Source organism: Leopardus geoffroyi, chromosome C2 (genome assembly GCF_018350155.1).
Source record: "Leopardus geoffroyi isolate Oge1 chromosome C2, O.geoffroyi_Oge1_pat1.0, whole genome shotgun sequence".
Classification (NCBI taxonomy): domain Eukaryota; kingdom Metazoa; phylum Chordata; class Mammalia; order Carnivora; family Felidae; genus Leopardus; species Leopardus geoffroyi.
Genome location: NC_059333.1, coordinates 112,060,722 through 112,083,027, shown reverse-complemented (window position 1 = coordinate 112,083,027; position 22,306 = coordinate 112,060,722). Strand labels below are relative to the sequence as shown.

Sequence of the window (22,306 nt, the reverse complement as noted above, 5' to 3'; positions counted from 1 at the left end):
CCTTCTGGTTTAAAAAGTATTATTAGTGATGCTTTATTGCGTAAAGCTCGTTAAAACATGAAGCAGTATCCTATGACATTAGCCCTGTGCAGAAACTTACTCCTAAAAACCTGAATCAAAACAAGCCAGAAATAGGTCATTCAAATTAGGGTTGTAACAGATTTTTATCACAAACATAAGCATGCTGAGTCAGTGTACAGTTGAAGATCAAATTATGGTAAATGGATTTTTCTTAGAAAAATCAAAGAAGGCTCAGCAAGGTGGTTGACGGCTGCAGTTAAATAATGCTTTGACACTCACAAACAGTTCCAATTAGATTTATTGGTGAAAGAAGTTGTCAAGGTAATAATTGATGAGACCTGTTACTATAAAGACTTGACAACATATTGAAATAATATGGAAAGAGTGAAATGAGGATAGTATTGAAATAATATGAAACAAATCCCTCACAGTGTTGCATATTATAGACTTTAATATATATTTTCCTTTTTAGAAATTTTTTGTAATGTCTGTTTATTTTTGAGAGTGAGACAGGCGACAGGGTGGGAGCAGCAGAGGGGCAGAAAGGGAGGGAGACACAGAATCTGAAGGGGTTCCAGGCTCTGAGCTGTCAGCGGAGAGCCCGATGTGGGGCTCAAACCCATGAACCATGAGACCATGACCTGAGTCAAAGTCAGATGCTTAACCAACTGAGCCAACCAGGCGCCCCAATTTAATACGTATTTCCAATGAGAAGAATCATCCCCAAAGGAAGGGTTTTTTCACATTTCTTATTTTATAGCAACTTATTTTGTTTCTCCATTTTACTTTGTAAATCTTTTGGAGGGTAAATATGTCTATTTCTTACTGTTGTTTAGTTCTTGGGCAGTGGAGACAAGACTTTGAAAGGTTAAACAGGCTATATTTTCACCAGTGTTTCATTGTACTTAGCCATCTGTATATACAGTGAGAATATGTGGGAATTTTTTTCTTTTCACCTGTAAGTTTCTTAATATACGGGCTTGTAAAGCTTAGTAGTAATTTAATTTGGTTATGAGATACTTGTAAAGGTATTTAACTGAAGAGTCAGTGTGCCTTGAATCCTCCCAGTTCATTTCTTTGGAACTCAATATGAGTAAAAATAGATGTTCAAACTTCATGATTCTTTTGGGTTCGTCAAAGTTAACCAGAAGATTTGCAAAGAGCTAATATTCTTTATTTGATATTCCTTATTTTAATATTACCCTGGCAGTTTGTAGATTTTTAAACTCCAATCTAGAAATATCAGGGCTAATATTAAAATAATTTCCTGTAAGCTTCAAAACTTTTTCAAGTGTCCTAACACCTCAATTTGATAATACATTTGGGTGAATTCATTACTTATTCCAGATGTACTATAAATTGATATGGACAGTGCAGTGTGTTAGAAACCCATGGTAGATCCAAGTGGTAGGTTTGCATAATTTTTATTTTTTTAAGATGTGTCATTGTAATCTTTTTTTTTAAGATGGTATTTTCCGCTTTTGTTTTTTAGGGTCGTTGCTCCAGGGAGAACTGCAAATATCTTCATCCACCCCCACACTTAAAAACGCAATTGGAGATAAATGGGCGCAATAACTTGATTCAGCAGAAGAACATGGCCATGTTGGCCCAGCAAATGCAACTAGCCAATGCCATGATGCCTGGTGCCCCATTACAACCTGTGGTAAGCATGTTTTCAGTTCTCATTCATTAAGTTTGTAATTCCAAGTGTTCAATTTCAGGATAAAGTAATGACTGCACTTCATCAAGTGAACATAGGTAACAGTGTCAGTTCTCCAGCATTTTCTAGCAAAATTATCAAGCAAACCCGGAACCAGTTTTCACACTGTGAAGTTACTAATCTTGGGGCCAAGTCATGTGGAAATTTACATTAGAGCATGCTTTCCCCCTAAAACTCTCTTTATGTTAAATCTTATGATTGGCAGGTATTAAAATGGTCATCAGACTCACCAGTATAGTCTGTGCATTTGCAGACTATAACGGCAATAATAATTTTAAAATTTGGTATAGATCATCTTTAATTTTGAGAAAAATCTTCCTTTCCTTCCTTCCTTGAAGAGTATCTGTTGCATAGCTTGTGATTCTTTTAAACTCAGATTGCAATTATTTTGTAGTTACAAATGCTAGGAGAATTCTGATAGTGGTGAATCAATATCATACACTTGCAAGTCTCATTAAAAGAGAACTAATCGGGAGAGAAAGAAACTCCCAGGGCTTTTAAGCAAAGAGCTAAATATTCTAAACTGTAGGTGATCATAGAGATTTAGTGTTTACTGAGCTGGATATGTGAATAACTTTTGATTCTGAGCACATATTTATTTACTTGGGGTTCGGGGGAGTGTATATATGATAAATGACTTTAATAACCTTTACCCACATTTACTCATAAAAATGTAAGGTTAATATCCTAAGTAATTTTAGATTGCAAAAGGTGTCCTGATACTAATTGTGATCTAGTAATTCTGTATTTAAATGCATGTTAAAATCTGAAATGATGAGAGTATATCTGTCAGTAATTTATGTCACTAACTTATATGCAATATTAGAGGGTTATGGAAATGTGAAGACCCATGGTTTTCTGATATGCTAATTGTAAGCATGTGTGCTAACTAATTTTTTTCCAAATACATTTTAACACCTGAACTCAATGTAATTATTATTCTCTCTTAGAACTTAATGCACCAATCATTCCAAAAAAGAGGGGGGGATTGCATTTCGAGGTGGGAGGGATCTCCATATCACATCGGCAGTGATACCAATTATCAGTACTATGCAGTTGAGGTGAGAGAATATTATAATTCTGTGTCTGTTTTAACCTGATTTTTTTTTCCATTATTGGGAACTCAGTTAAAAATATGATATCTTAAATTTATTTTTGTGATATCTGCTAATATTATATCTGTACTGGGATAGCATGAAGATTTGGTTAAAGAAGTTTAGTTATGATCATTCTTGGTAGCATAAAATATAGGATAAGAGCTCTCTTTTGCATCTGGCTCTCTCGCACAGTTTCAAAGATCTGATAAATCCTTGGGGTGGCTACTACTTTAGCTGATAGAAGATCTCTCATTGATGTGAGACACTTTGTTCCACTTAAACATTTAAAGCCTGCTTAGCGCCAGTCTCTATCCTTTCTGTGACCGGGAGCACCTCGAGGTCAACAAGTGTAATTCCCGCGCTGTGGAAACCAGTGCTGGTCATGGCAGTGAGCAGCTCACTGTGAAGCCTTGGCCCATCTCCTGAGTTAGTCCTTGAGCTCTGCCCTCAAGGCCATTCCAGGGTCATCACGTGGGTAATCCTGGGACGAACCGTAAACAATGTTTATGCTCATGTCTGTGAAATACAGTAACAAACGTGGTGTTTATGAAATCACGAAATCACATTTTCTGGTGGTTTTGGTGGAAAGTTCTCTACTTCGACAAAACATTTATTTATATTAGTTGTGAGCACATTCAGGCTTTGTGTTAGTTTTCCCTGATATGACTAGATTTGAATGTGGAATTACCCTTCTGCTACAGGCATCCTGAGATCACAGTCTAAAATAGACTCTGTACAGGGTGACTTTTTTGGTAATAAATATAGAAGTTGTTTTAATTATTCAATTTTAAAGTATTTGGGGCTTTAATGACTGTGGAGAAGGCTTTAATCCAGGAAATTTGCCTTCAAAACCCCACCTGAGTGAGACTTTGCGATTCTTTGTGTAGTCAGCCCTGTTTTGATGAGGGTCATGATACAGAGATTCGGAAATAAATGAGATGGTCATAACCAGCTGCTTACTGGAACTTTAATGCTGGGTCTACAAATAGGGATTATAACAGGGTTGGAAGCAGCCAGGATGGCTGCTAGGACAGATGTTAGTGTTTGAAGACAGAGCACAAATGTGGATCCAACCCAGGTAGTGGTGCTATCAAAGATGATAACTGTGAGCACATCCTTAATAGCAGGAAGAGTAGGAATGTCTGAGTAGTTTCATGATTTGTAGTCAAGTAGGTGAAGCATCTTAGTTTTCTACGGCTAACCAGTTTGGCCCCCAAACCATAGCCTGAAGGACCACGAAGAGAAGGAGCTGGGAAGCTCTAATCAAATCCAGAAGCATCTCCTATCGTGCCTGGCATATAACAGAGATCAAAAATTCCTTGACGAGTGAAAGAATGAAGTAAGGAGTTTCCTTCCCCAAATACAAGGAAGAGAGCAGAGGTTTGTGTTAGTTTACCTGCCCCTGTGATTCCAAAGGAATCATGAGCAGGAGCCAGAGTACAAGCCCAATTAGAGAGACTGTGGCACGGAATGGGGCATATGGTCGGATATGTATTAGCAGAGGCAGCCAGGGGCTTGGTGAGAGTACCACTGAGACCCGGCAATAGCTACTATGTCCCTCAATTGGGTTTTCCTCTTTTCATAAATTTTCAGAGACTGGGTCTCTTAATTTAAGATCTTCAGAATATGACCTTGGGCTGACTTGGGGAATTCAGGGATTTATAGGAGAGTTTCCTGTTTTTGTGGACTTTATGATGTTGTTATGAAATGCGCCAAGCCAAGAACCAGAAAGAGGGCTTAACATTTTGGGAGCAAAGACAACACTGTAAGGGCATTTACTGCACTCACTACTTTTTGTATCAAAAATCCTCACAACCGTCCTATAAAGTAGATATTATTATCTCAACTTCAGCAATAAAGATACAGAGGTTCCGAAAGGTTAAATAATTTGCATAAGGTACATGGCTCCTGTGTAGCAGGACAAGGATTTTATCCCAAGCTGTTCAGATTCTGGCATCCATGCTGTAGAAACACTAGTGGGAGACATCCACCAACCACAGCTCTGAGTCCGTGGTTGATTCATTGGAAATCTCTGGCCTTCTTCAACATACAGTGAATGTTTAAAATATATTTTCTGCAAGTTCCTAACAATCTTCTAACACAATTGTTCCCGTTTTGTAAGATAAGAAAATAAGTAGTTGAAAATAATAAATTGAATTTATCTCTGTCTCCTCCCTAAAATTTGCATAATAAATGATTAAATAACTGCCATTAATTCTATTATCATTTCTAAGCCCCTAATAAAAATGTCAAAAGATCATATTTCTCCTTATTATATTGATATTTGAAGATAAATGGAAGACCTGTAGTACTTGATTACCCAAATTTTAAAAATTAAGTATTTGTATTTTTTTCTAACTACTACTTTAAAAAATGATTGCATTGCCATGCACTGTCTGATGTAAAGATAATCCAACAAGAAAACCAAACAACCTAACCAAATATAGACCGTATCTTGTGGCTCACAACTCAGAAGCATCTGGTATATTCCTTTGGTCCATCCCAGAAAGGTGTCTTCAGAAATTCTGTTGATTCCAGCTGTCATTGCCCTTGAAGAACTCTGCGTAAGTAGTGGTTATGGAGAGCTGTATCTGAGCTCTGGAGTCCCACCAGCAGTGACCTCATCTGCCTTTCTCTGTGCTCTCCAGGGATAACGTTGGCCATCCATAATTTCCAATGGCAGCTTCCCTTCAGGTACACACACCTAGCCGCCTTGAGGTACATAACTCAAGTTGAATTACTGTGCATTTCATGAATTTGAAGTAGCCTAGGGATAAAGAAATTCAGAGTTACTGCACTTAGCCAAAATCTTGGAAGCTTCCTTGCAGTTCCCGTCGCCTCACCTTTGCTGTCACGGTGTTTCTTTGTCACAGCAGCTGGCAGTTGAGTGCTGAAAGCTTTGAAGTCATCATTTGTTACATGTCCAGGAACACCTAGAGTTCTTAAATTGGCTCTTAGTGCTTTACCTTCCAGTGTATTCAGCCAGTGATTGAGATAAGGCCACTTCATGACCAAGTGTTTCTGGTAAAATGTTTTCCACGGCCGTCGTCCTGAGTTGTGCTCCCTCTACCTGCACTTCCAGTGCCTGTTTCGGTCAAGGAGTCTGTGCTTCCTGGAGCACCTTGACATTGGCCCAAATCTTACGGACCAGGCCATATGTGGTGATACCTTTTTACTTGATGGGCCAGACGTCAGTCTTCTTTATTTAAGTGTTATTACTTCATTAAAACTGATTGAAGGGTAAGGTAAAATTAAAGCTAGGTGGTCATTGTGATTTGCCCAGTCAGCGAGTCCGTCTAGAAGCGGACTTTAAATGGTATTTCTTATTTTAATTCCAGTCATATGTTGCCTTCTTATAAAAAAAAAAAGACATTGCAATGTGAATTTGTTGAGAATTTCCATTAGCTTTTGGCCATTTATATGCAAAACAATTGTTTACAGAGACTTCTGTAGCTCCTGTATAGGATTGTGTATACCCAGAAACATGGTTTCATACACCTTGATTGTGTGCTATCGAGTAAAAATAAAGGTTTATTCTTTTACTGCTTGTAGGATCAACCTTTACAAAGACACACACACACACACACATGCACGCACAAGTAAAATTGAGAAAAATCTGACAAAATTTGTCTTCTGTAAATTGCAACAGACACTGATTAGATATTATTTATTATATGCACTCCATTAACTTTTTGTTAAAAGTCACAAACATTATATGCAAAATAAACAGTGATTCACATCATGTATTAAAATAAGTTGGGGACCCTATGCTATTTGCAACATTACAGCATGGTAATAATATATTACTGAAAAAAACTTAGCTCAGCATAAAAAAATAAATCATACTTTTCAAACAAGCATACGAGATAAATTAATGATTAAATTTTCAGGTGCGGAGGAAGTAACATGAAATCTCTCTCTTTTTTTTTTTTTAATGTTCAAACATCTATACTAGAAAACATTTAATGCATTTGCTGATTAGTTTGTGTGCTGGAGAAACCAGTTAGTAAATCCATTAATACAGTCATTGTGTGTAGTCAAATGTGTGTAGGGGACCTGCGTAGATCGCAGTCACAGGCTGGATGCAGAATGAAGGCAGCACATTGCATAAGGCAGCAGTCTGAGTGCCTGCAGGGTAGAAGAGATGGTTAAGTAAACACATGTGGTGATCATTGCCAAATTCGAGTGCCGAGGAGTTCTGTGGTAACAGAGGGTAGGAGAAACCTCGTCAGAGTTGGAGATGTGGGTGGATCAGGGGAAGCTTCAAGAGAAAGAGTCGTGATTCTTGAAGCATGATTAGGAATTAAACAAGTGCACTGGGCAGGAGCAACCTTCAATGTAAAGGGAAAAACCATGTTAAGAAGGAAGCCGTAAGAGAACCTGTCTCCCTAGAGACCTTACGCAGAATCAGAAATCTGAATGTATTTTTGTGTTTAAATGGTAGAAGACCACATAATGTATGGAATTGAAATTACCCAAGAGATTTGAAAAGTACTGCAGAGAATGTGATGAGTGGGGAGTGCCAGGGCATTCGGGGGTTGAAGCTCTCCAGAGGATTCTAATGGCCAGCCAGCACTGAGAACCTCAGGTTTCAGAATCACCTGAAATCAGACACACCTGTGTCCAAATCCTAAGTCTTACATACAGTCATTTATGATTATGGACACATAATCTGTGTGAGCGCTTTTCCTTGTCTGCAGAATGGGAGGGAGTAATGAAACCACTCCCCCCCCCCCGACAAGACTATAATTTAATTCATCCACATATTCATTCATTCACTCATTCATTCAGTGTATATTTATTGAGTACTTACTATGTTCTAGGCAGCTAGCTAGATTCTGGGGATTTGGCAGTGAACTCTACAGATATCTGTACCACCCGCCCCCCTCCCCCAACTCCAAACAGAAACAATGGAGGGTTTTTTTTTTTTTCCTTTGCCCTATGGCGTTTATATTTTACTCTTATGAGAATTAAATATAATAACATAGGTAAAGCACTTAGCACAATGCCTGGCACACAATAAATAGAGGGAAGTCTAGTAATAATCATGTTTGCTCACATTTAACTAGGGTCATAATGTGAAATTGAATAACATTTTAATTTATAATAAAGCCTGATTACTTTAATGGAATCAAAATGTCTCATTTAAAACAAACAAGTGATTAGCCCATAAATGCACCGACGTTATAAGATTGCAGTTTGTTTTTTCTCTGCTGAGGGTGTTCACTGGCAAAAGGCAATCATAAGTCAACCTTCCTTATGCCTTCCAGGAACAAAGATACCTGTAAATCATTATTACAAGAATGTAGTCAGTATCAGATACACCAATTACATAGTTATATGTTATCCTGTGGAGATTTAAGAGAAAATAGGGTGCACTTGATAATCCCATAGCATTAATATCCATCCCTGCGACTCTGCTGAACTGTCTGCAGGATGGCTTTGGGAATGGAGAATTGGCAGTGAAGCAGTTCCCCAGCTTGACTAATCTGATTAGGGCACTGATAAGGCCAAGCAGTGACCTACCTCCAGCAAGGTGCTCTTTGAAAAAGGAATGTAACAAATGTGTAAAACCTCAAAATAACGGAAGGAATGTTGCACTTTTTGGGAGCAGCCTTTGGAATCAAGTTTCACAGTATAGAGCTATTATTATCATCGATCGGCTACCTGTTTAGCAAATAGCTCTACTTATCTGGAGAGAGAACAGAGAGAGCACTTGCTGAATAGTTGATGTTTCAGAATTTTAAAAAGAATTTTTTGAATATTTATTTTTGATACAGAGACAGAGCATGAGCAGGGGAGGGGCAGAAAGAGAGGGAGACACAGAATCCGAAGGAGGGGCAGAGAGAGAGGGAGACACAGAATCCAAAGCAGGCTCCAGGCTCTGAGCTGTCAGCACAGAACCCAACGCAGGGCTCGAACCCATGAGCCGTGAGATCATGACCTGAGCCGAAGGTGGTTGCTTAACCAACTGAGCCACCCAGGCCCCCCTGTTTCAGATTTTTAAAGCTGCTAGATTTCGCATGCGGACAGTGCCCTAAAATTCTTCAGATTTGAATTTGCTCTGCTGAATTCAGTCAGAAAATCCATTCACATAATAACTCAATAGAAACAATCCAGCAGGAAAATTGTTGCCAGTTAATAAGATCAATATTTTTAGTTAGAAGTATTCTTTTATCTGTAATATGTAACTGTTGCATTATATGCATTGTGGATTATAAATTTATGCAGTGAGATTTAACAGAGCTGAATTTTATTCGTCCCTGGTCTTGTTCTCTTCAAGTAAGAATGCTTTTCTTAAAAATAAATGATTTTTCTTGCCTCCAAATAGCTTTGTAAATTTGACCTCTGCTTTTAAATAATTCTGGTAGATTGTGTACAGGGACATAAACATCTCAGTAACTTTCCAAAGTATGCATTCATTAAGAAGGTTCTACCTGAAAAATACACGTTAATTCATAGCAATAGAATACAAAGAGGAATGATACAGACTGTTGTCCGTATTGTAAACAGATCTTCTGGTCTTCTGTGCTTGGTTGCTTATAATTCTTAAATACCTAATAAGAAATTAGAGTGTTGGTCTCATTGAAATTACAATCAGTGTATATGTAACAGTGTATGTTTAACCTGGATATTTCTGAGTAGAAGTCCAAGTTCACATACTCACTGTACAGGTCAACCCTTGTCCTGGCACTGCCTTAGCAGCCAGTAGACAGTGGAGCAGTATAAAATCAGCTGCTATTCAAGTAACTGTTGATGGAGAGAGATTGCTCTGGGCCCCAGTTTCTGACAGATTATTGATTGTTTATATCTGGAATGCTCAGGTGGTTTCCTGTTGTCAGTGCTTTGGGCAGGGATGAGGCTGAGGACCAGAGGTATTACTTTAGGCCACTTCATTAGGCAGGAGCCAGCGACCTGGCAGGGCAGCTAACCATGGCGTTCAAACCAACACGTTTGGAAGCATAATTACAACTTGAAAATATGAGCGGAATGTATGGTATATTGTTTCTTCTTCCTAGTGAATCAGATTATGTATGAAATATTCTGTTTTCCATGGTCTTAATAAGAACGTGTACAGTGGCTGCAAAAATTCTGTCCTAAAACAATTTGTGAAGTCGAGAAAAAAGTGCATCCCGTAGGACAGGGATTTTCAACCTAAACACTACTGACATTGGGGCTGGATCCTTCTGTGTTGTGAGGGCTGTGCTGTGTGTTGCAGGCCACTTAGCAGCATCCCTCGCCTCCACGCATGAGACGCAACAGCGCCCCCAAGCTGTGACAATCAAAAATGTCTCCAGACATTGCCAAATGTGCCCTACAAGGCAAAAATCACCTACGTAATTGAGAACCACTGCCCTAAGAAAAAGAGAATTCTTGAATTCCATTTTACCCTTCTAAATATGGGGCAAGTCAGGGCCAGCCTAAATAAGGGTGTGTGTGTGTGTGTGTGTGTGTGTGTGTGTGTGTGTGTGTGTGTGTTTTAAACATTTCTTTTGAGCTATGGGAATTACCCTTACATCTTAATTATATAAGACTTTATTCCAAAACTCTCTTGAATACTATGTAAACTCAGGGTTCATCTAACTTCTTATTTCTATAGGAGGGAAGAATTAGCTACATTCTAGTGTCCCCTTCATTCTAAATAAATTGTTCATGATTCTGTTCCTTATACCATAGGGTAAAGAAAATTAATTGTTAAAAAAAAAATCCCTTAAAAAACAGGATCCATTTTGTCCATGAGTTTTTGTATTTTGGAGACAAACGTTATTATTACACAAAGTATCAAACTTGAAGAATTGAAAATCTATTGAATTAGGAAGCTAAAAGATACCACCCACGGGCAGAAAATTGTTAAGCTAGATTATGCTTTAAAAACTGGAAAAGCAAATCACTAAAGTAGATTTCAAGTAAATTATTTAATTCTACTTAAGAACAGATATATTTTCTGATATGCAGATCTTCATATCACATCCTCCTATATCCATTAAAGCATTTCTGGCAGAAATTCTATCTTGTCACAAAATACCATGTGTATTTTTTTTAAACCGTGTAGCATTTCTTTAGAAGTTTTCTGTTTCAGACTTTCAGACGTTCAGAATGGCTTCTCCCTAGTAAGGTAAATTCTTCGTTAAATGTTTCACAGGAGTGTGATAAACTGTTGGAATATTTACAGTTTCTTTGGAAGAACCTGCAACAAGTGAATATGCCAAATAGTTTACCTCGTGTGTTCAAGAGAAATGGTGTCATCATCATCTTTCACATGTCCCATGAGATTTATTTCCAGTTTATATTGACTGTGAAACTCTGTTATCCACTGGGAGTTCTGCTTTATTTATTCCAGATAATAGGACACTTGCAACCCATTAACAGTTGTAAACAGATCTCTCAAGTTCATCTGACGTAGCAATTATGAAATGTATTTCTTAGACAAGTTCCTAGGATTATATCAGGATAAAAATGGAGATTAGGTGACCCCAGGAAGTTTCTGTATTGAATAATTGATCTATTATTCAAAAAGAAATTACAAGCATTATGGACACCAAGTTTCAAAATCCCAGCAGAAAATTTAATGGGTAAATTACCTATTGTATTCTAGAAAAGCATTGATTTGAGGAATGCTTATTCAAGAAACATTCTTATCCTGAATGAGAGTAAATAAACATAGAATTAAATGAAAAGAGGGAGGGCGGAAAGGAAGGATGGATTATGGATGGATGGATGGATGGATGGATGGATGAGGGATAGATTATGTAATGTAGAATATCAAATTTGAGCCAAGACCTGTATATTAAATTTTGCTTTTTATTCTATTTTTCAGCCAATGTTTTCAGTTGCACCAAGCTTAGCCACCAATGCATCAGCAGCCTTTAATCCCTACCTGGGACCTGTTTCCCCAAGCCTGGTTCCAGCAGAGATCTTGCCGACCGCACCAATGTTGGTCACAGGGAATCCTGGGGTCCCCGTGCCTGCAGCTGCTGCGGCTGCTGCACAGAAATTAATGCGGACAGACAGACTTGAGGTAGGAATGCTTCACTGGTTCCTTCATGTACTCCGTTCTGATTTTCAAAGTGTGCTCCTTGTTTACTTCTTCCACGGCCGTAAAGGTTAAACAATATTTGAAGCAGAGATCTTGGTTTGGTGTTTGGAGCATTTTGCGAGAATTTAGGTATGCCATATTTGACCAGTGAAATGATTACGAGAGCCACAGCATCTGTATGTATAATAGCGGATAGGAACTTGGACTCTGGGGTTAGACCACTCGTTACTTCATTGCGCCTCAGTTTCCTCATCCTTAACATGGAGATAATAATGGCCCTTACCTCCAGGAGTGTCTGACACACGGCAAATGGCTACTAAATGTTGGTTGTTGTTGTTGCTAGTTAGAACCACCAAGGGGCCCCTGGCTGGCTCAGTCCCTTAAGCGTCAGACTTTGGCTCAGGTCATGATCTCATGGTTCCTAGGTTGGAGCCCCGCATCAGGCTCTGTGCTGATGGCTCAGAGCCTGGAGCCTGCTTTAGATTCTGTGTCTCCCTCTTTCTGCCTCTCCCCTGCTCGTGCTTGGTCTCTCTCTGTGTCTCAAAAATAAATAAATGTTAAAAAAAAAATCTTTAAAGAAAAAAAAGAACAACCAATTCTGTTCATCCCCTGACACTTTGTTCTCATAACGATTTGCTCAGCTACTATCTATAAAGCATTTTAGAATTTATTATTGGGAATTTCCTCATAGGCCTCACAGTATTTTGGTTGGAATAATAGCAAGGCAGCTTTGTTTGTGAAATGTGCTCTTATAAAAATGGTTTAAATTGGAAAGCGTATGATGCTCCAAGTCTCAGAGTCGAGGATGATCAGATCTATATGCTTTGCTGTTGCTGCATGAAAAAGAAATTAAAGAAGTAAATCTTACATTGAAGTGGTTGTTTCAGAATTGGAGCATGGCTATAAATTAATGGATTTGGTAAACTTCAGATGAAGAAAACAAAATGGCAACATTATTGTACATTGAAGCTCTAAAACCCGGCATTCATGTCCAACTAAGGAACAAAGTGATTTTTTCCTTTTCCTCTGGTTAGGATGAGGCAGTAGGTAGTTGGGGCCGAGAAGTTTTGGTGTTACTAGTTACTAAGAAAGAGGCAAAATAAGGCTGTTGTGTGACCCTAATTGACCCTAAATCAGTTTAGCAGGAATTTATTTAATAAGCACCAGTTTCTCGTTGGTAGGGCTTTACTGCATTCATTGCAAAAGACCTCAGATTTCAAGGTAGTGGGAACCGCCACCACCTTTTTTGATGGTGGTAACAGTAGTTGGTATTTACTGGGGATTCACTCTACCAAACACAGCATCAACCCATCACATGCATTGCATCGTTAACCTTCAAAACAATCTGCCGAGGAAGATACCGTTAGCTCCATCTTATAGGGCAAGAGATTTAGGGGAAAGCTGTGGCAAAACTTCCTCAAGGTCATGGAAAGGATGCTCCAGTTGGGTGTGAGCTCAGAGCTCCATTTTTAAACACTGTTTAAATCTCTCATTCCCATACAAGTGATAGTACAGAGAGGAAGCAACACATTTTGGCGCCCGTATGTTCTTTAGAGTGTATTGTTTGTTTGCATGTTTACCTTTCATGGAAATTTTGGAAAAAGCTACTGATGAAGCCAGTCCCGTAAGGACAACTCCGAAAGGACGTGGAGACCTAGTTGTGTGCCCTCTGTGGACCAAGGACGGCTGTGTGCCAGAGATACACTTTCACTTGTGGGTGCTTGGTCGTTGTGCAGTTGCACTTGCTCATTATTTAACTAATGCTGTTTTCAGATAACTTAGGAGGCAATTTAGGAATTTTAAATATTTAAAAAAATCACTCGATGCTTAACGTGTGAGTCACCTTCCCCCTCCCCTGATCTTTCTCAAGCAAACCCTCGGTTCATAATGCATAATTGTTGATTGATGGGAACCAAATAGGCAGTCTGGGATGACCTTTAATGAATTGGTTATTGATAGGAGATGATATTTAAGAAGCTTAAAAATCTCTCTTTAAGTCTCCTTAAAGGCTGAGCTGTGTGGTCCGAACTCTTATAAACTAATCTGACCATAGTTTTAGGTAGTCTGTAATTGGTTATATTTTGATTAGTATTTAATTTAAAATAAGTACTTTTGGGGCACCTGGGTGGCTCCGTCAGTTAAGCATCTGACTTCAGGTCAGGCCATGATCTCACAGTTCATGGGTTCAAGCCCCATCGTTGGGCTCTGCGCTGACAGCTCAGAGCCTGGAGCCTGCTTCGGATTCTTTGTCTCCCTCGCTCTCTGCCCCTCCCCCACTTGTGCTTGCTCGCTCTGTCTCAAAAATAAATAAACACTTTTAAACAATAAAATAAGTACTTTTATTATTAGTTCTGGAGTTTTCTTGTGAGGAGCTACTTTGTGTATTTTGTCTGTCTTCTGCTACAGTGACAGCAGTTGGCTGCTGTGACATGACTGTCATTTCCTTTTAACCTGAATTCCTCTTATCTCAGTGCTTGATAGTGGTAGGGCAGCGTCCTGTCTTATTCTGGTTAACAGGAGCTGCTGCCCTGTCACAGTTACAGTCTGTTAGCATATTGCACTGTGAAGCTAAGGGGCATGTCGTTCTGCTTGGCGCTGTGATTTTAGACACTCCTGTCTTCGGGTTATTTCCTCTCATGCTAACTGCACAACATCTCGCAATCCAAAAGACATGGCAGTAAGTGCACACACTTATTTACCAGTTCGCCACATGTGTAGTTATTTCGGTTTAAATCTACATGCTCTTGTTTTTGCCTCTTGGAACTCTGAAGTGCGTGTTTGAATTTTGAGTTCCTTTTAAGGTGAAAAAAGTTTAAATCAGTTTAAATATTGGCCAACTGTTCTTGCCACTTCTTTCTCTCTTTCTGCTCCAAATTGTTAGACCATAAGGAAATTAAAAATACCATAGATTATCAGCCTTCTGGTTCTTCTGTTTGGGAGAACTGACACATATTTACAGCACTCACTGTGATACTACAAAAAATGTTAAGTCGAACAACAGGAATCCAAGAATTAGTGTTAGCAGTTTTGCTAATTAGATGAGTAAGCTTGGGTCAAGTTTCTGATCTTTTCTGAACTTCATATTCCACACATATAAAATTAGGGGATTGTACCAGATAATCTGTAAGATCACCTCCAGTTAGAATATTCTAGAAGACATTTAAGTTGTCTTTGTGTTTTTAATGCCAGCCACAAGTTATTGAGAATTTTATTTAAATATAACATTCAAATAAGCATATTTAAATACATTAAATTAGTTTAAACATACAAATGTATATTACATGTTTTATTAAATATATAGATGTAAAACACACATCAACTTTATATCAATATCTATATTATCCATTCTTTGTTGGATACCTTTTAAGAGACTTTGTAGCGGTATACTTTCTATACTGTAAAATTCGGTATTCATGGTTTTCTCTAAAGAGGAGCAAATCTCTTAAATATTCGTCACTGAAATGAGGCTTTTAAAATTACATTTTTAACTTTGGGATACCTTTTTGTAATTTGCAAGCAGCAGTTTATTTTCAATGCTTGTTTTAAGAAATTGTTGGGACGCCTGAGCGGCTCAGTTGGTTAAGCATCCAACTTTGGCTCAGGTCATGATCTCACTGTTCGTGGGTTCAGGTCCCACGTTGGACTCTGTGCTGACAGCTCAGAGCCTGGAGCTTGCTTTGGATTCTGTCTCCCTCTCTCTCTGCCCATCCTCCACGTGCTCTCTTTCTCTCTCAAAAATAAATAAAAATTAAAAAAAAAAAGAAATTGTTAAAATTTATAGGTACTAGACAGGACTGAGGTTTTCAGTCATATCCTTACTTTATTATGAAGAGTTGGTAATTAAGAAATTATTGTTTGACTTATTTTCATGATAACACAGTAATTTTTATGGTGCAAAAAGGATCCATGAATGCATTCATTCCCTCGTTTATTCAACAATATCCAAAGAACTACTGAACATCTTTCAAGTAAGAAATACTTTTGAGGAATACCTTTGAAACCTTTCAACGGCTATCAATAGCAAGAAAAGATCCACATCAGAATAGTGCCATACTCACAAATGATACCCAATAACTTGTTAAATGAATAAATGAGCCAGTCAACCAGTTAATTAATTAATCACAAAAAGATACATGCCCTTGATCAGAGTTTAGTGTAATCCAACAGAGAAGATAACACAGGATAAATTTTTAACATTTGTTAACATTCTCCTTGGGAACATGTTTACATTTTGAGCATTCCAGCTACAAAACATGGCATCTTGTTCTTGCCCTTAGTCCTAGAGCCATGGTTTCCAAGTTTTAATGGGATTAGAGTCACATGGGATGATCGCTAAAAATGCAGGGCCTCATCCCCATAGACTGATTCCGTAGGTCTTCCTTCACTGGGGGAGTCTTTTTCACAAATCTGCCAGGTGATCTTAAACACAAATAGTCTGTAAAATACTTACTCAACAGGATGCCAGCACCTGTTATTTAAGGCTTAACTTTTCATCATTTACCTTATGTACAGTTATTTGTGACTCAGAATTAAAAACCTTCCTCCTCCAAAACACTTAACATTCTACATTTTGTTAGGTTGCTAAGAACGCAGTGCACATAATGAAATAGTTCAAGTAAACTGATAATGATTAAGGTTGTTTATACCACCTACTAGTATTAATCAAACAAAACTAATCCACTGACCTTACATTTCAGAGGCTGACAAAGATATTAGATTGCTATTTGGTTATGGCATCAGTTCTATATCAACAGACTATATTCCAGGAAAGATGGGCACACCCCTTGGCTTCTTATATTTTTCAGCTGGAATTTGTTTGTTCTAGAATAGATTATTCTTGGGGTGCCTGGGTGGCTCATTCGCTTGGGTGTCCAACTTTAGCTGATCTTGCAGTCTGTGAGTTCGAGCCCCGCGTCAGGCTCTGTTGCTGACAGCTTGGAGCCTGGAACCTGCCTCAGGTTCTGTGTCTCCCTCTGTTTCTGCCCCTTGCCCTCCCCCCATTCATGCTCGCTCGCTCACGTGCGCGCTTTCTCTCTCTCTCTCTCTCTCTCTCTCTCTCTCTCTCTCTCTCTCAAAAACAAACATTACAAAAAGTATTTTCAAATAGATTATTCTTGTGCTGAAAGTTTTATTCTACTGACAGAATCATGACGTGAGTATCTAATTCAGGCCACTGGATGCTGAAAGCTTCTACTACTTATTGACACAGAAGAGTCCAGTGACTTTTTTCATACAGGCATAAGACAATATGGTACCTATTGACTACATATAAAAAAAGAGCATTTAGAGCTAAATGAAGGTCAAGTATTAGTGGAAGTGATGCCTTGATTGAGATTTTTATACATGTTTAATGGATTTGGCCTGATCCATTGCATATAGAAGACATTCGATTCAAAATAAGATTAGAAAAGCAGATACTTTTTTAATAAGAGAAGCTTATTGGTAGGATTCTTTTAATTTTGTATTTTTGTGGAGGGTGTTTGGCTGCTGCTTGTATGACTTTTTAACTTCTCTAGAAAATTACTAAGAAATATTGAGAGTTTTGTGCACACAGGTCTAAGGAGTTTTTTTTTTTTTTTTTTTTTTTTTTTTTTAAATCTGTACTAAGGCTGTAGAATGGCTCCTTACAATGTAGTCATATCCCCATTTAAAGCATCTAGTCTGTCAGTTACTCTCTGTGACTAGTTTGAGTTTTGTTTGGGAGATGAAGAAGTTGTAAGTTGTTTAAAATACTGTAACTCCTAAGCTTAACCACTCACTTTTGCTGTTCTTCTACTAATTGCTTCCTCCAAATTAAATCTAGCATTTCTCTGGTTTCATTTATTTAGCAAAAGTGGTAAAAGTAACTGTTGACTTGAGCATTTTGACCTATTGATGACCTTGTTTCAGAGTTGTATTTTCCTGTCCTGTTGGTTTACATGTTTCTCATAGGAATGACTAAATGAAAACCTGAAAATGGAAGGATTTTTTTTACTTGGTCAGTTTGATTTTTTTTTTAATTACATGGGATAAAGTGATAAATTCTGAGCTGTATTATCTGTAGAAATATGCTTGTGTTCTCTGCCCTAATGGTATAATGAGGGATTCTGCCTTTTAGATTTCAAAGACATCTCCCATTTGATCTTAACAGAAATCCTCTGAGGTAGCTGACGTGGGTGTCTTTTTTTTTTTTTTTTCATTTTTTTTAGAAGGAGGAAAATGAAGTTCAGATGGGCCAAATTTGTACAATTATTAGATAACATTGAAAGTAGGTATCACATCATCAGATTTCTTTCTTGGGAATTTAATTATACAATCTACTGAGATCATTGTCCATAATCACCAGAATTTTAAAATGTGAAGATTATAATCCTTTTTGAGGTAAAATTATGGATAATTTTTTGGCATTAGATTATATACTCATGACCATTAATGCTGTGGTACTTTGATAAAATCATTGTTTATCCAGTATTCCTTTTTAAAATTTTTTTTAAAGTTTTTTATTTGTTTTTGAGACAGGAAGAGACAGAGTATGAACAGGGGAGGGTCAGAGAGAGGGAGACACAGAATCTGAAACAGGCTCCAGGCTCTGAGCTGTCAGCACAGAGGCCGACGCGGGGCTCGAACTCACGGAGCACGAGATCATGACCTGAGCGGAAGTCGGCCACTTAACCGACTGAGCCACCCAGGCACCCCTCCTTTTTTAGAGTTTCCTATAGCTCAAGCTTCGTAAAAAATAAAGTCTGTGATGCTTGTTGTTGAACAATAGGTACATATATATGGAAGCTCCTTAAATATTAATATATATTTATATACAATGTTGTATGTTATATTATATGTATAAGCTCCTTCATATTTGTCATTACGTTTTAAATTGACTTCCCAAAATATTAAAATAGTCCCTGTTCCCTATTGTAATAAGCTCTCTGTTCCTGCTTTTGAAAGTTGTTTTCCAAAAATGACTGCCTTAAATATGGCGATCACGAAACATACTACTTCAAACAGATCTTTCTTTAACGAACATGGAAATGACTGTCCCACCTTGAATAAGTTCAGACATTGGCATTAATGTCTTTAGAAGCTCAATGCCTTAACTTGCAGAACATTGCTGAATTTAATAATAGTTATAAAACTTGTTATTATTCTGACCATTTTGAAATAGGTTTGTCACATTCATAAAAAAACCTAGAGGTCAAATAACAGAACTATTTATTTTAACCAGATTTGTATTGTGTGTTTTCAGCTAATCTATACATTATCTTTCTTGGTATTTATGATTCCATAGCTGGTAAATGTAGGAATTAAGTAGAACCCACAATTTCTGATTCTAAACTCTATTTTCTTTTCATTATACCACTGCTGTTTAATTAACAAAACAACAAAAAAAAGTTAACATAGAATTAAGTCACATTCCTTTGGGAATTTTTCTAAGTACTTTTGATTTTTTTGATTTTCTAAGTACTTTTAATTTTCCATAATTATGGAATAGATGGTTCTGGAAATGGATTTTAATATTTATAAGTGTTCAGTGAGGGGTACGTGGGTGGCTCAGTTGATTAAGTGTCCGACTTCAGCTCAGGTCATGATCTCGTGGTCCATGAGTTTGAACCCTGCATCGGGCTCTGTGTTGACAGCTGAGATCCTGGAACCTGCTTCAGATTCTGTGTCTCCCTCTCTCTCTCTGGCCTCCTCCACTTACACTCTCTCTGTCTGTATGTTTCAAAAATGAATAAATTAAAAAAAAATAATTAAAAAAATAAAAGTGTTCAGTGAATATCTTCATTAAAATGATGGCTCTTAATGTAAACACAACCTCTTACCTATTTCGTATGAAAATTTATAAAACTTATCTGATTTATAAGACAAATCCTGCCTTAATGTTTGTAGAGTAAGAGATTCAACATTTTTTTGATTGAAACACATTATGTGTTTAGCTAAATAGATGGAATTATTTTAATCTGTTTGAAAACCATTTACCAGACTATAAAAAGTGCTTATATTTTTTCACTCGCTAATGCCATTTCTGCAGATGTAACTTTAGAAAATGATTTTTAAATGTCTGTGTTCATAAATATATCCCTTGCAATGTTATCTGTAATATGAGCATATTGGAAATAATCTAGATGATCTCTGCTAGAGTTACCTATATTCTGCACATCTGTTTGATGGAATTCAATGCAGCTATCAAAATGATCACTCTAGACACTATATTTTAGTAAAATTAAAAAAATGCTTACATGCACTGTTGAACAAAAACAGGTCACCAAGTAGTAGCTATACCATAATTATAACTATTTGAAAAATGTGTGCATGCAGAAGACTGGATTGGAAAAGCAAAAAGAACCACAATGTTGTTAAGGATTTTCAAACTTAATTTTACCTGTTGTTTTAAATTCTCCATATGGTAAATCCTACAATTTCTTATCCTGATTTGAATTCCGAGATTAAGTTTATTGAAGCTTGTCCGCCAGTTATAATTTGCTAATATGAAACCACACCTAAGATATTTCTTTTGAAGATCAGTATAGTCTAAAGTTTTCTTGAGTTCCTCAGAGAAACCAGGCCAAACTCAAATTCAGCAGTCCAGGGATGGATCCTGTTTTATTGGTGATGATTATTAGAGAAAAAGGTGTTTTCAAACGTTGGGAAGTTTGTTCTGTTCAGGTAGGTACCAATGATATAGACACACATCCAGCATTTGGCAAACCCCTCTGGCCCCTCTGGTATACAGCCCTCAGCAGTACAAGTTTTCACAGGAGATTTTCCATCGTTTTTCTTTATTTTTTCAAGGGCAAAAATAATGGGAGAACAGCTATCTCAGTATATTTCTTCTGTTCCATTTCTCATGTCAGGAGCACTTTAAGTGAGAAAAAAATAAAAACAAGTAAAAAAATGCATATTGTACAAAAGCAGTTGACTACATTCTTTGAAACTTTGAAAAGGCTAGTTTTAGGACAAATTCTAAGTGGAACACTATCAATTCTTCTTAGATAGACTTAAAGTTCTCCTGAATTGCATCTTGCAAGATACAAAGAGTAGAAAATGATAAGAAACCACTCCTTAACCTGTAGGAACCACACACACGTATAAAGCAGATGGACAGGAATGAGAAGGTGTATTAGAAAGACCATTTGTAGAAGCACCTGGGTGGCTCAGTCGGTAAGACCTTCAACTTCAGCTCAGGTCATAATCTCTGAGTTCGTAAGTTTGAGCCCTGCATCGGGCTCTGTGTTGACAGCTTGGAGCCTGGAGCCTGGAGCCTGCTTCGGATTCTGTGTCTCGTTCTTTCTCTGCCCCTCCCCACCTTGTGCTCTCTCTTTCTCTCTCTCTCTCCTAAATAAATAAAAACATTAAATGAAAACCATTTGTATGCATTCTGAATGTAAGTTTATATCACTAAAAATAAAAATAATGTTGAGACAGAAAGAGAAATAGAAAGTCAAAATCAGCCCAGCACCCAGGTTGTTATTTTGGGAGAATGACGCTCAAATTTCTGGCACAGGCACGCCTAAGCCTACTTGTTTTTGGAAAATAACAAATCTTAGATTTTAATAGTTCTGAAAAAGCTCACCTTTGGATCTTTCTTGTCGGTGTGGCGCAGAGTAAGATAAATTGAAAGACAGGGTGTTAGTTCACCTGCTGCCAGGTTCTTTGTGAGTACGTTCGAGAAAGCAGGAATTACCGGAGAACTCACCCCAGAAGTGTGCAGTCACATACAGTTTTCTATCGCATGAGACTACACTGACGTAGATTTGCTTATGTGAAAAAACAGCCTTTTTGTTCATGCGATAGTCTAAATGTAGCATCAATTTCATATACATACGTGAAAAGTTTTTATTCTCATTTAAGTGTGTCTCTATTCCTGTCTATTTTGATGAGCCTAATTCAATAAGTGTTGGTTAGGGACTGGGGATTTGTGGTGTAGAAAGCTTTGTCACTGACACTGGTGCCCAGCCAGCGTGGAGGACAATAGTTCTGGATAATGGCTTAATCACTTTCAAATTATCAACTCCTGGTTATCCTTGTTTTCTTATGTTCAAGAAGACAAATGCAATGAGAAAAAAAAGAAGAAGAAGAAGAAAAAGGCTCTTCTGTAACCTCCTAAGTCATTTTTGTATCTTAATATCTCTCAGAGTGTCCGGCCTATAGCATTTATTCAGTAATTTTTTTTAATTGAAGAAAGTGAATGAGATGATGAATAAAGTTGGCTCATTGCTGTGTATGTGGAATACAAAGCTTGAGCTAGCTTGAGGTTTAAAAATAGTGCAAGATGTCATTTATAATGCTGTTTTAAGATGTGGCATGATACAGATTATAGTGGCATTTTGTAAAAGAAGCTCTTTGCTCAGTAATGGGATATGAATATAATAGAGAAAAGTACCTAGAATTAAATGGGATCATTTTATGTACACATACCCAAGAAAACCTGTGCCTTTTGAATCATAACAGGGT

General features: G+C 37.6%; 1 protein-coding gene across 27 annotated transcripts in view; it reads left to right on the top strand.

Annotated features, from left to right (window-relative positions):
• MBNL1 (muscleblind like splicing regulator 1) overlaps positions 1-22,306 on the top strand; it is a 205,540-nt gene that overhangs the window by 161,307 nt on the left and 21,927 nt on the right. For all 27 annotated transcript variants that reach the window (XR_006718634.1, XR_006718633.1, XR_006718636.1 and 24 more), the window contains 2 exons: positions 1,514-1,684; positions 11,657-11,857. Coding sequence is in view for 24 of the 27 variants with exons in the window: in XM_045503211.1 (XP_045359167.1) it covers positions 1,514-1,684; positions 11,657-11,857 (372 nt within the window). In the remaining 3 variants the exon portion in view is untranslated. The remainder of the gene's footprint in view (positions 1-1,513; positions 1,685-11,656; positions 11,858-22,306) is intronic.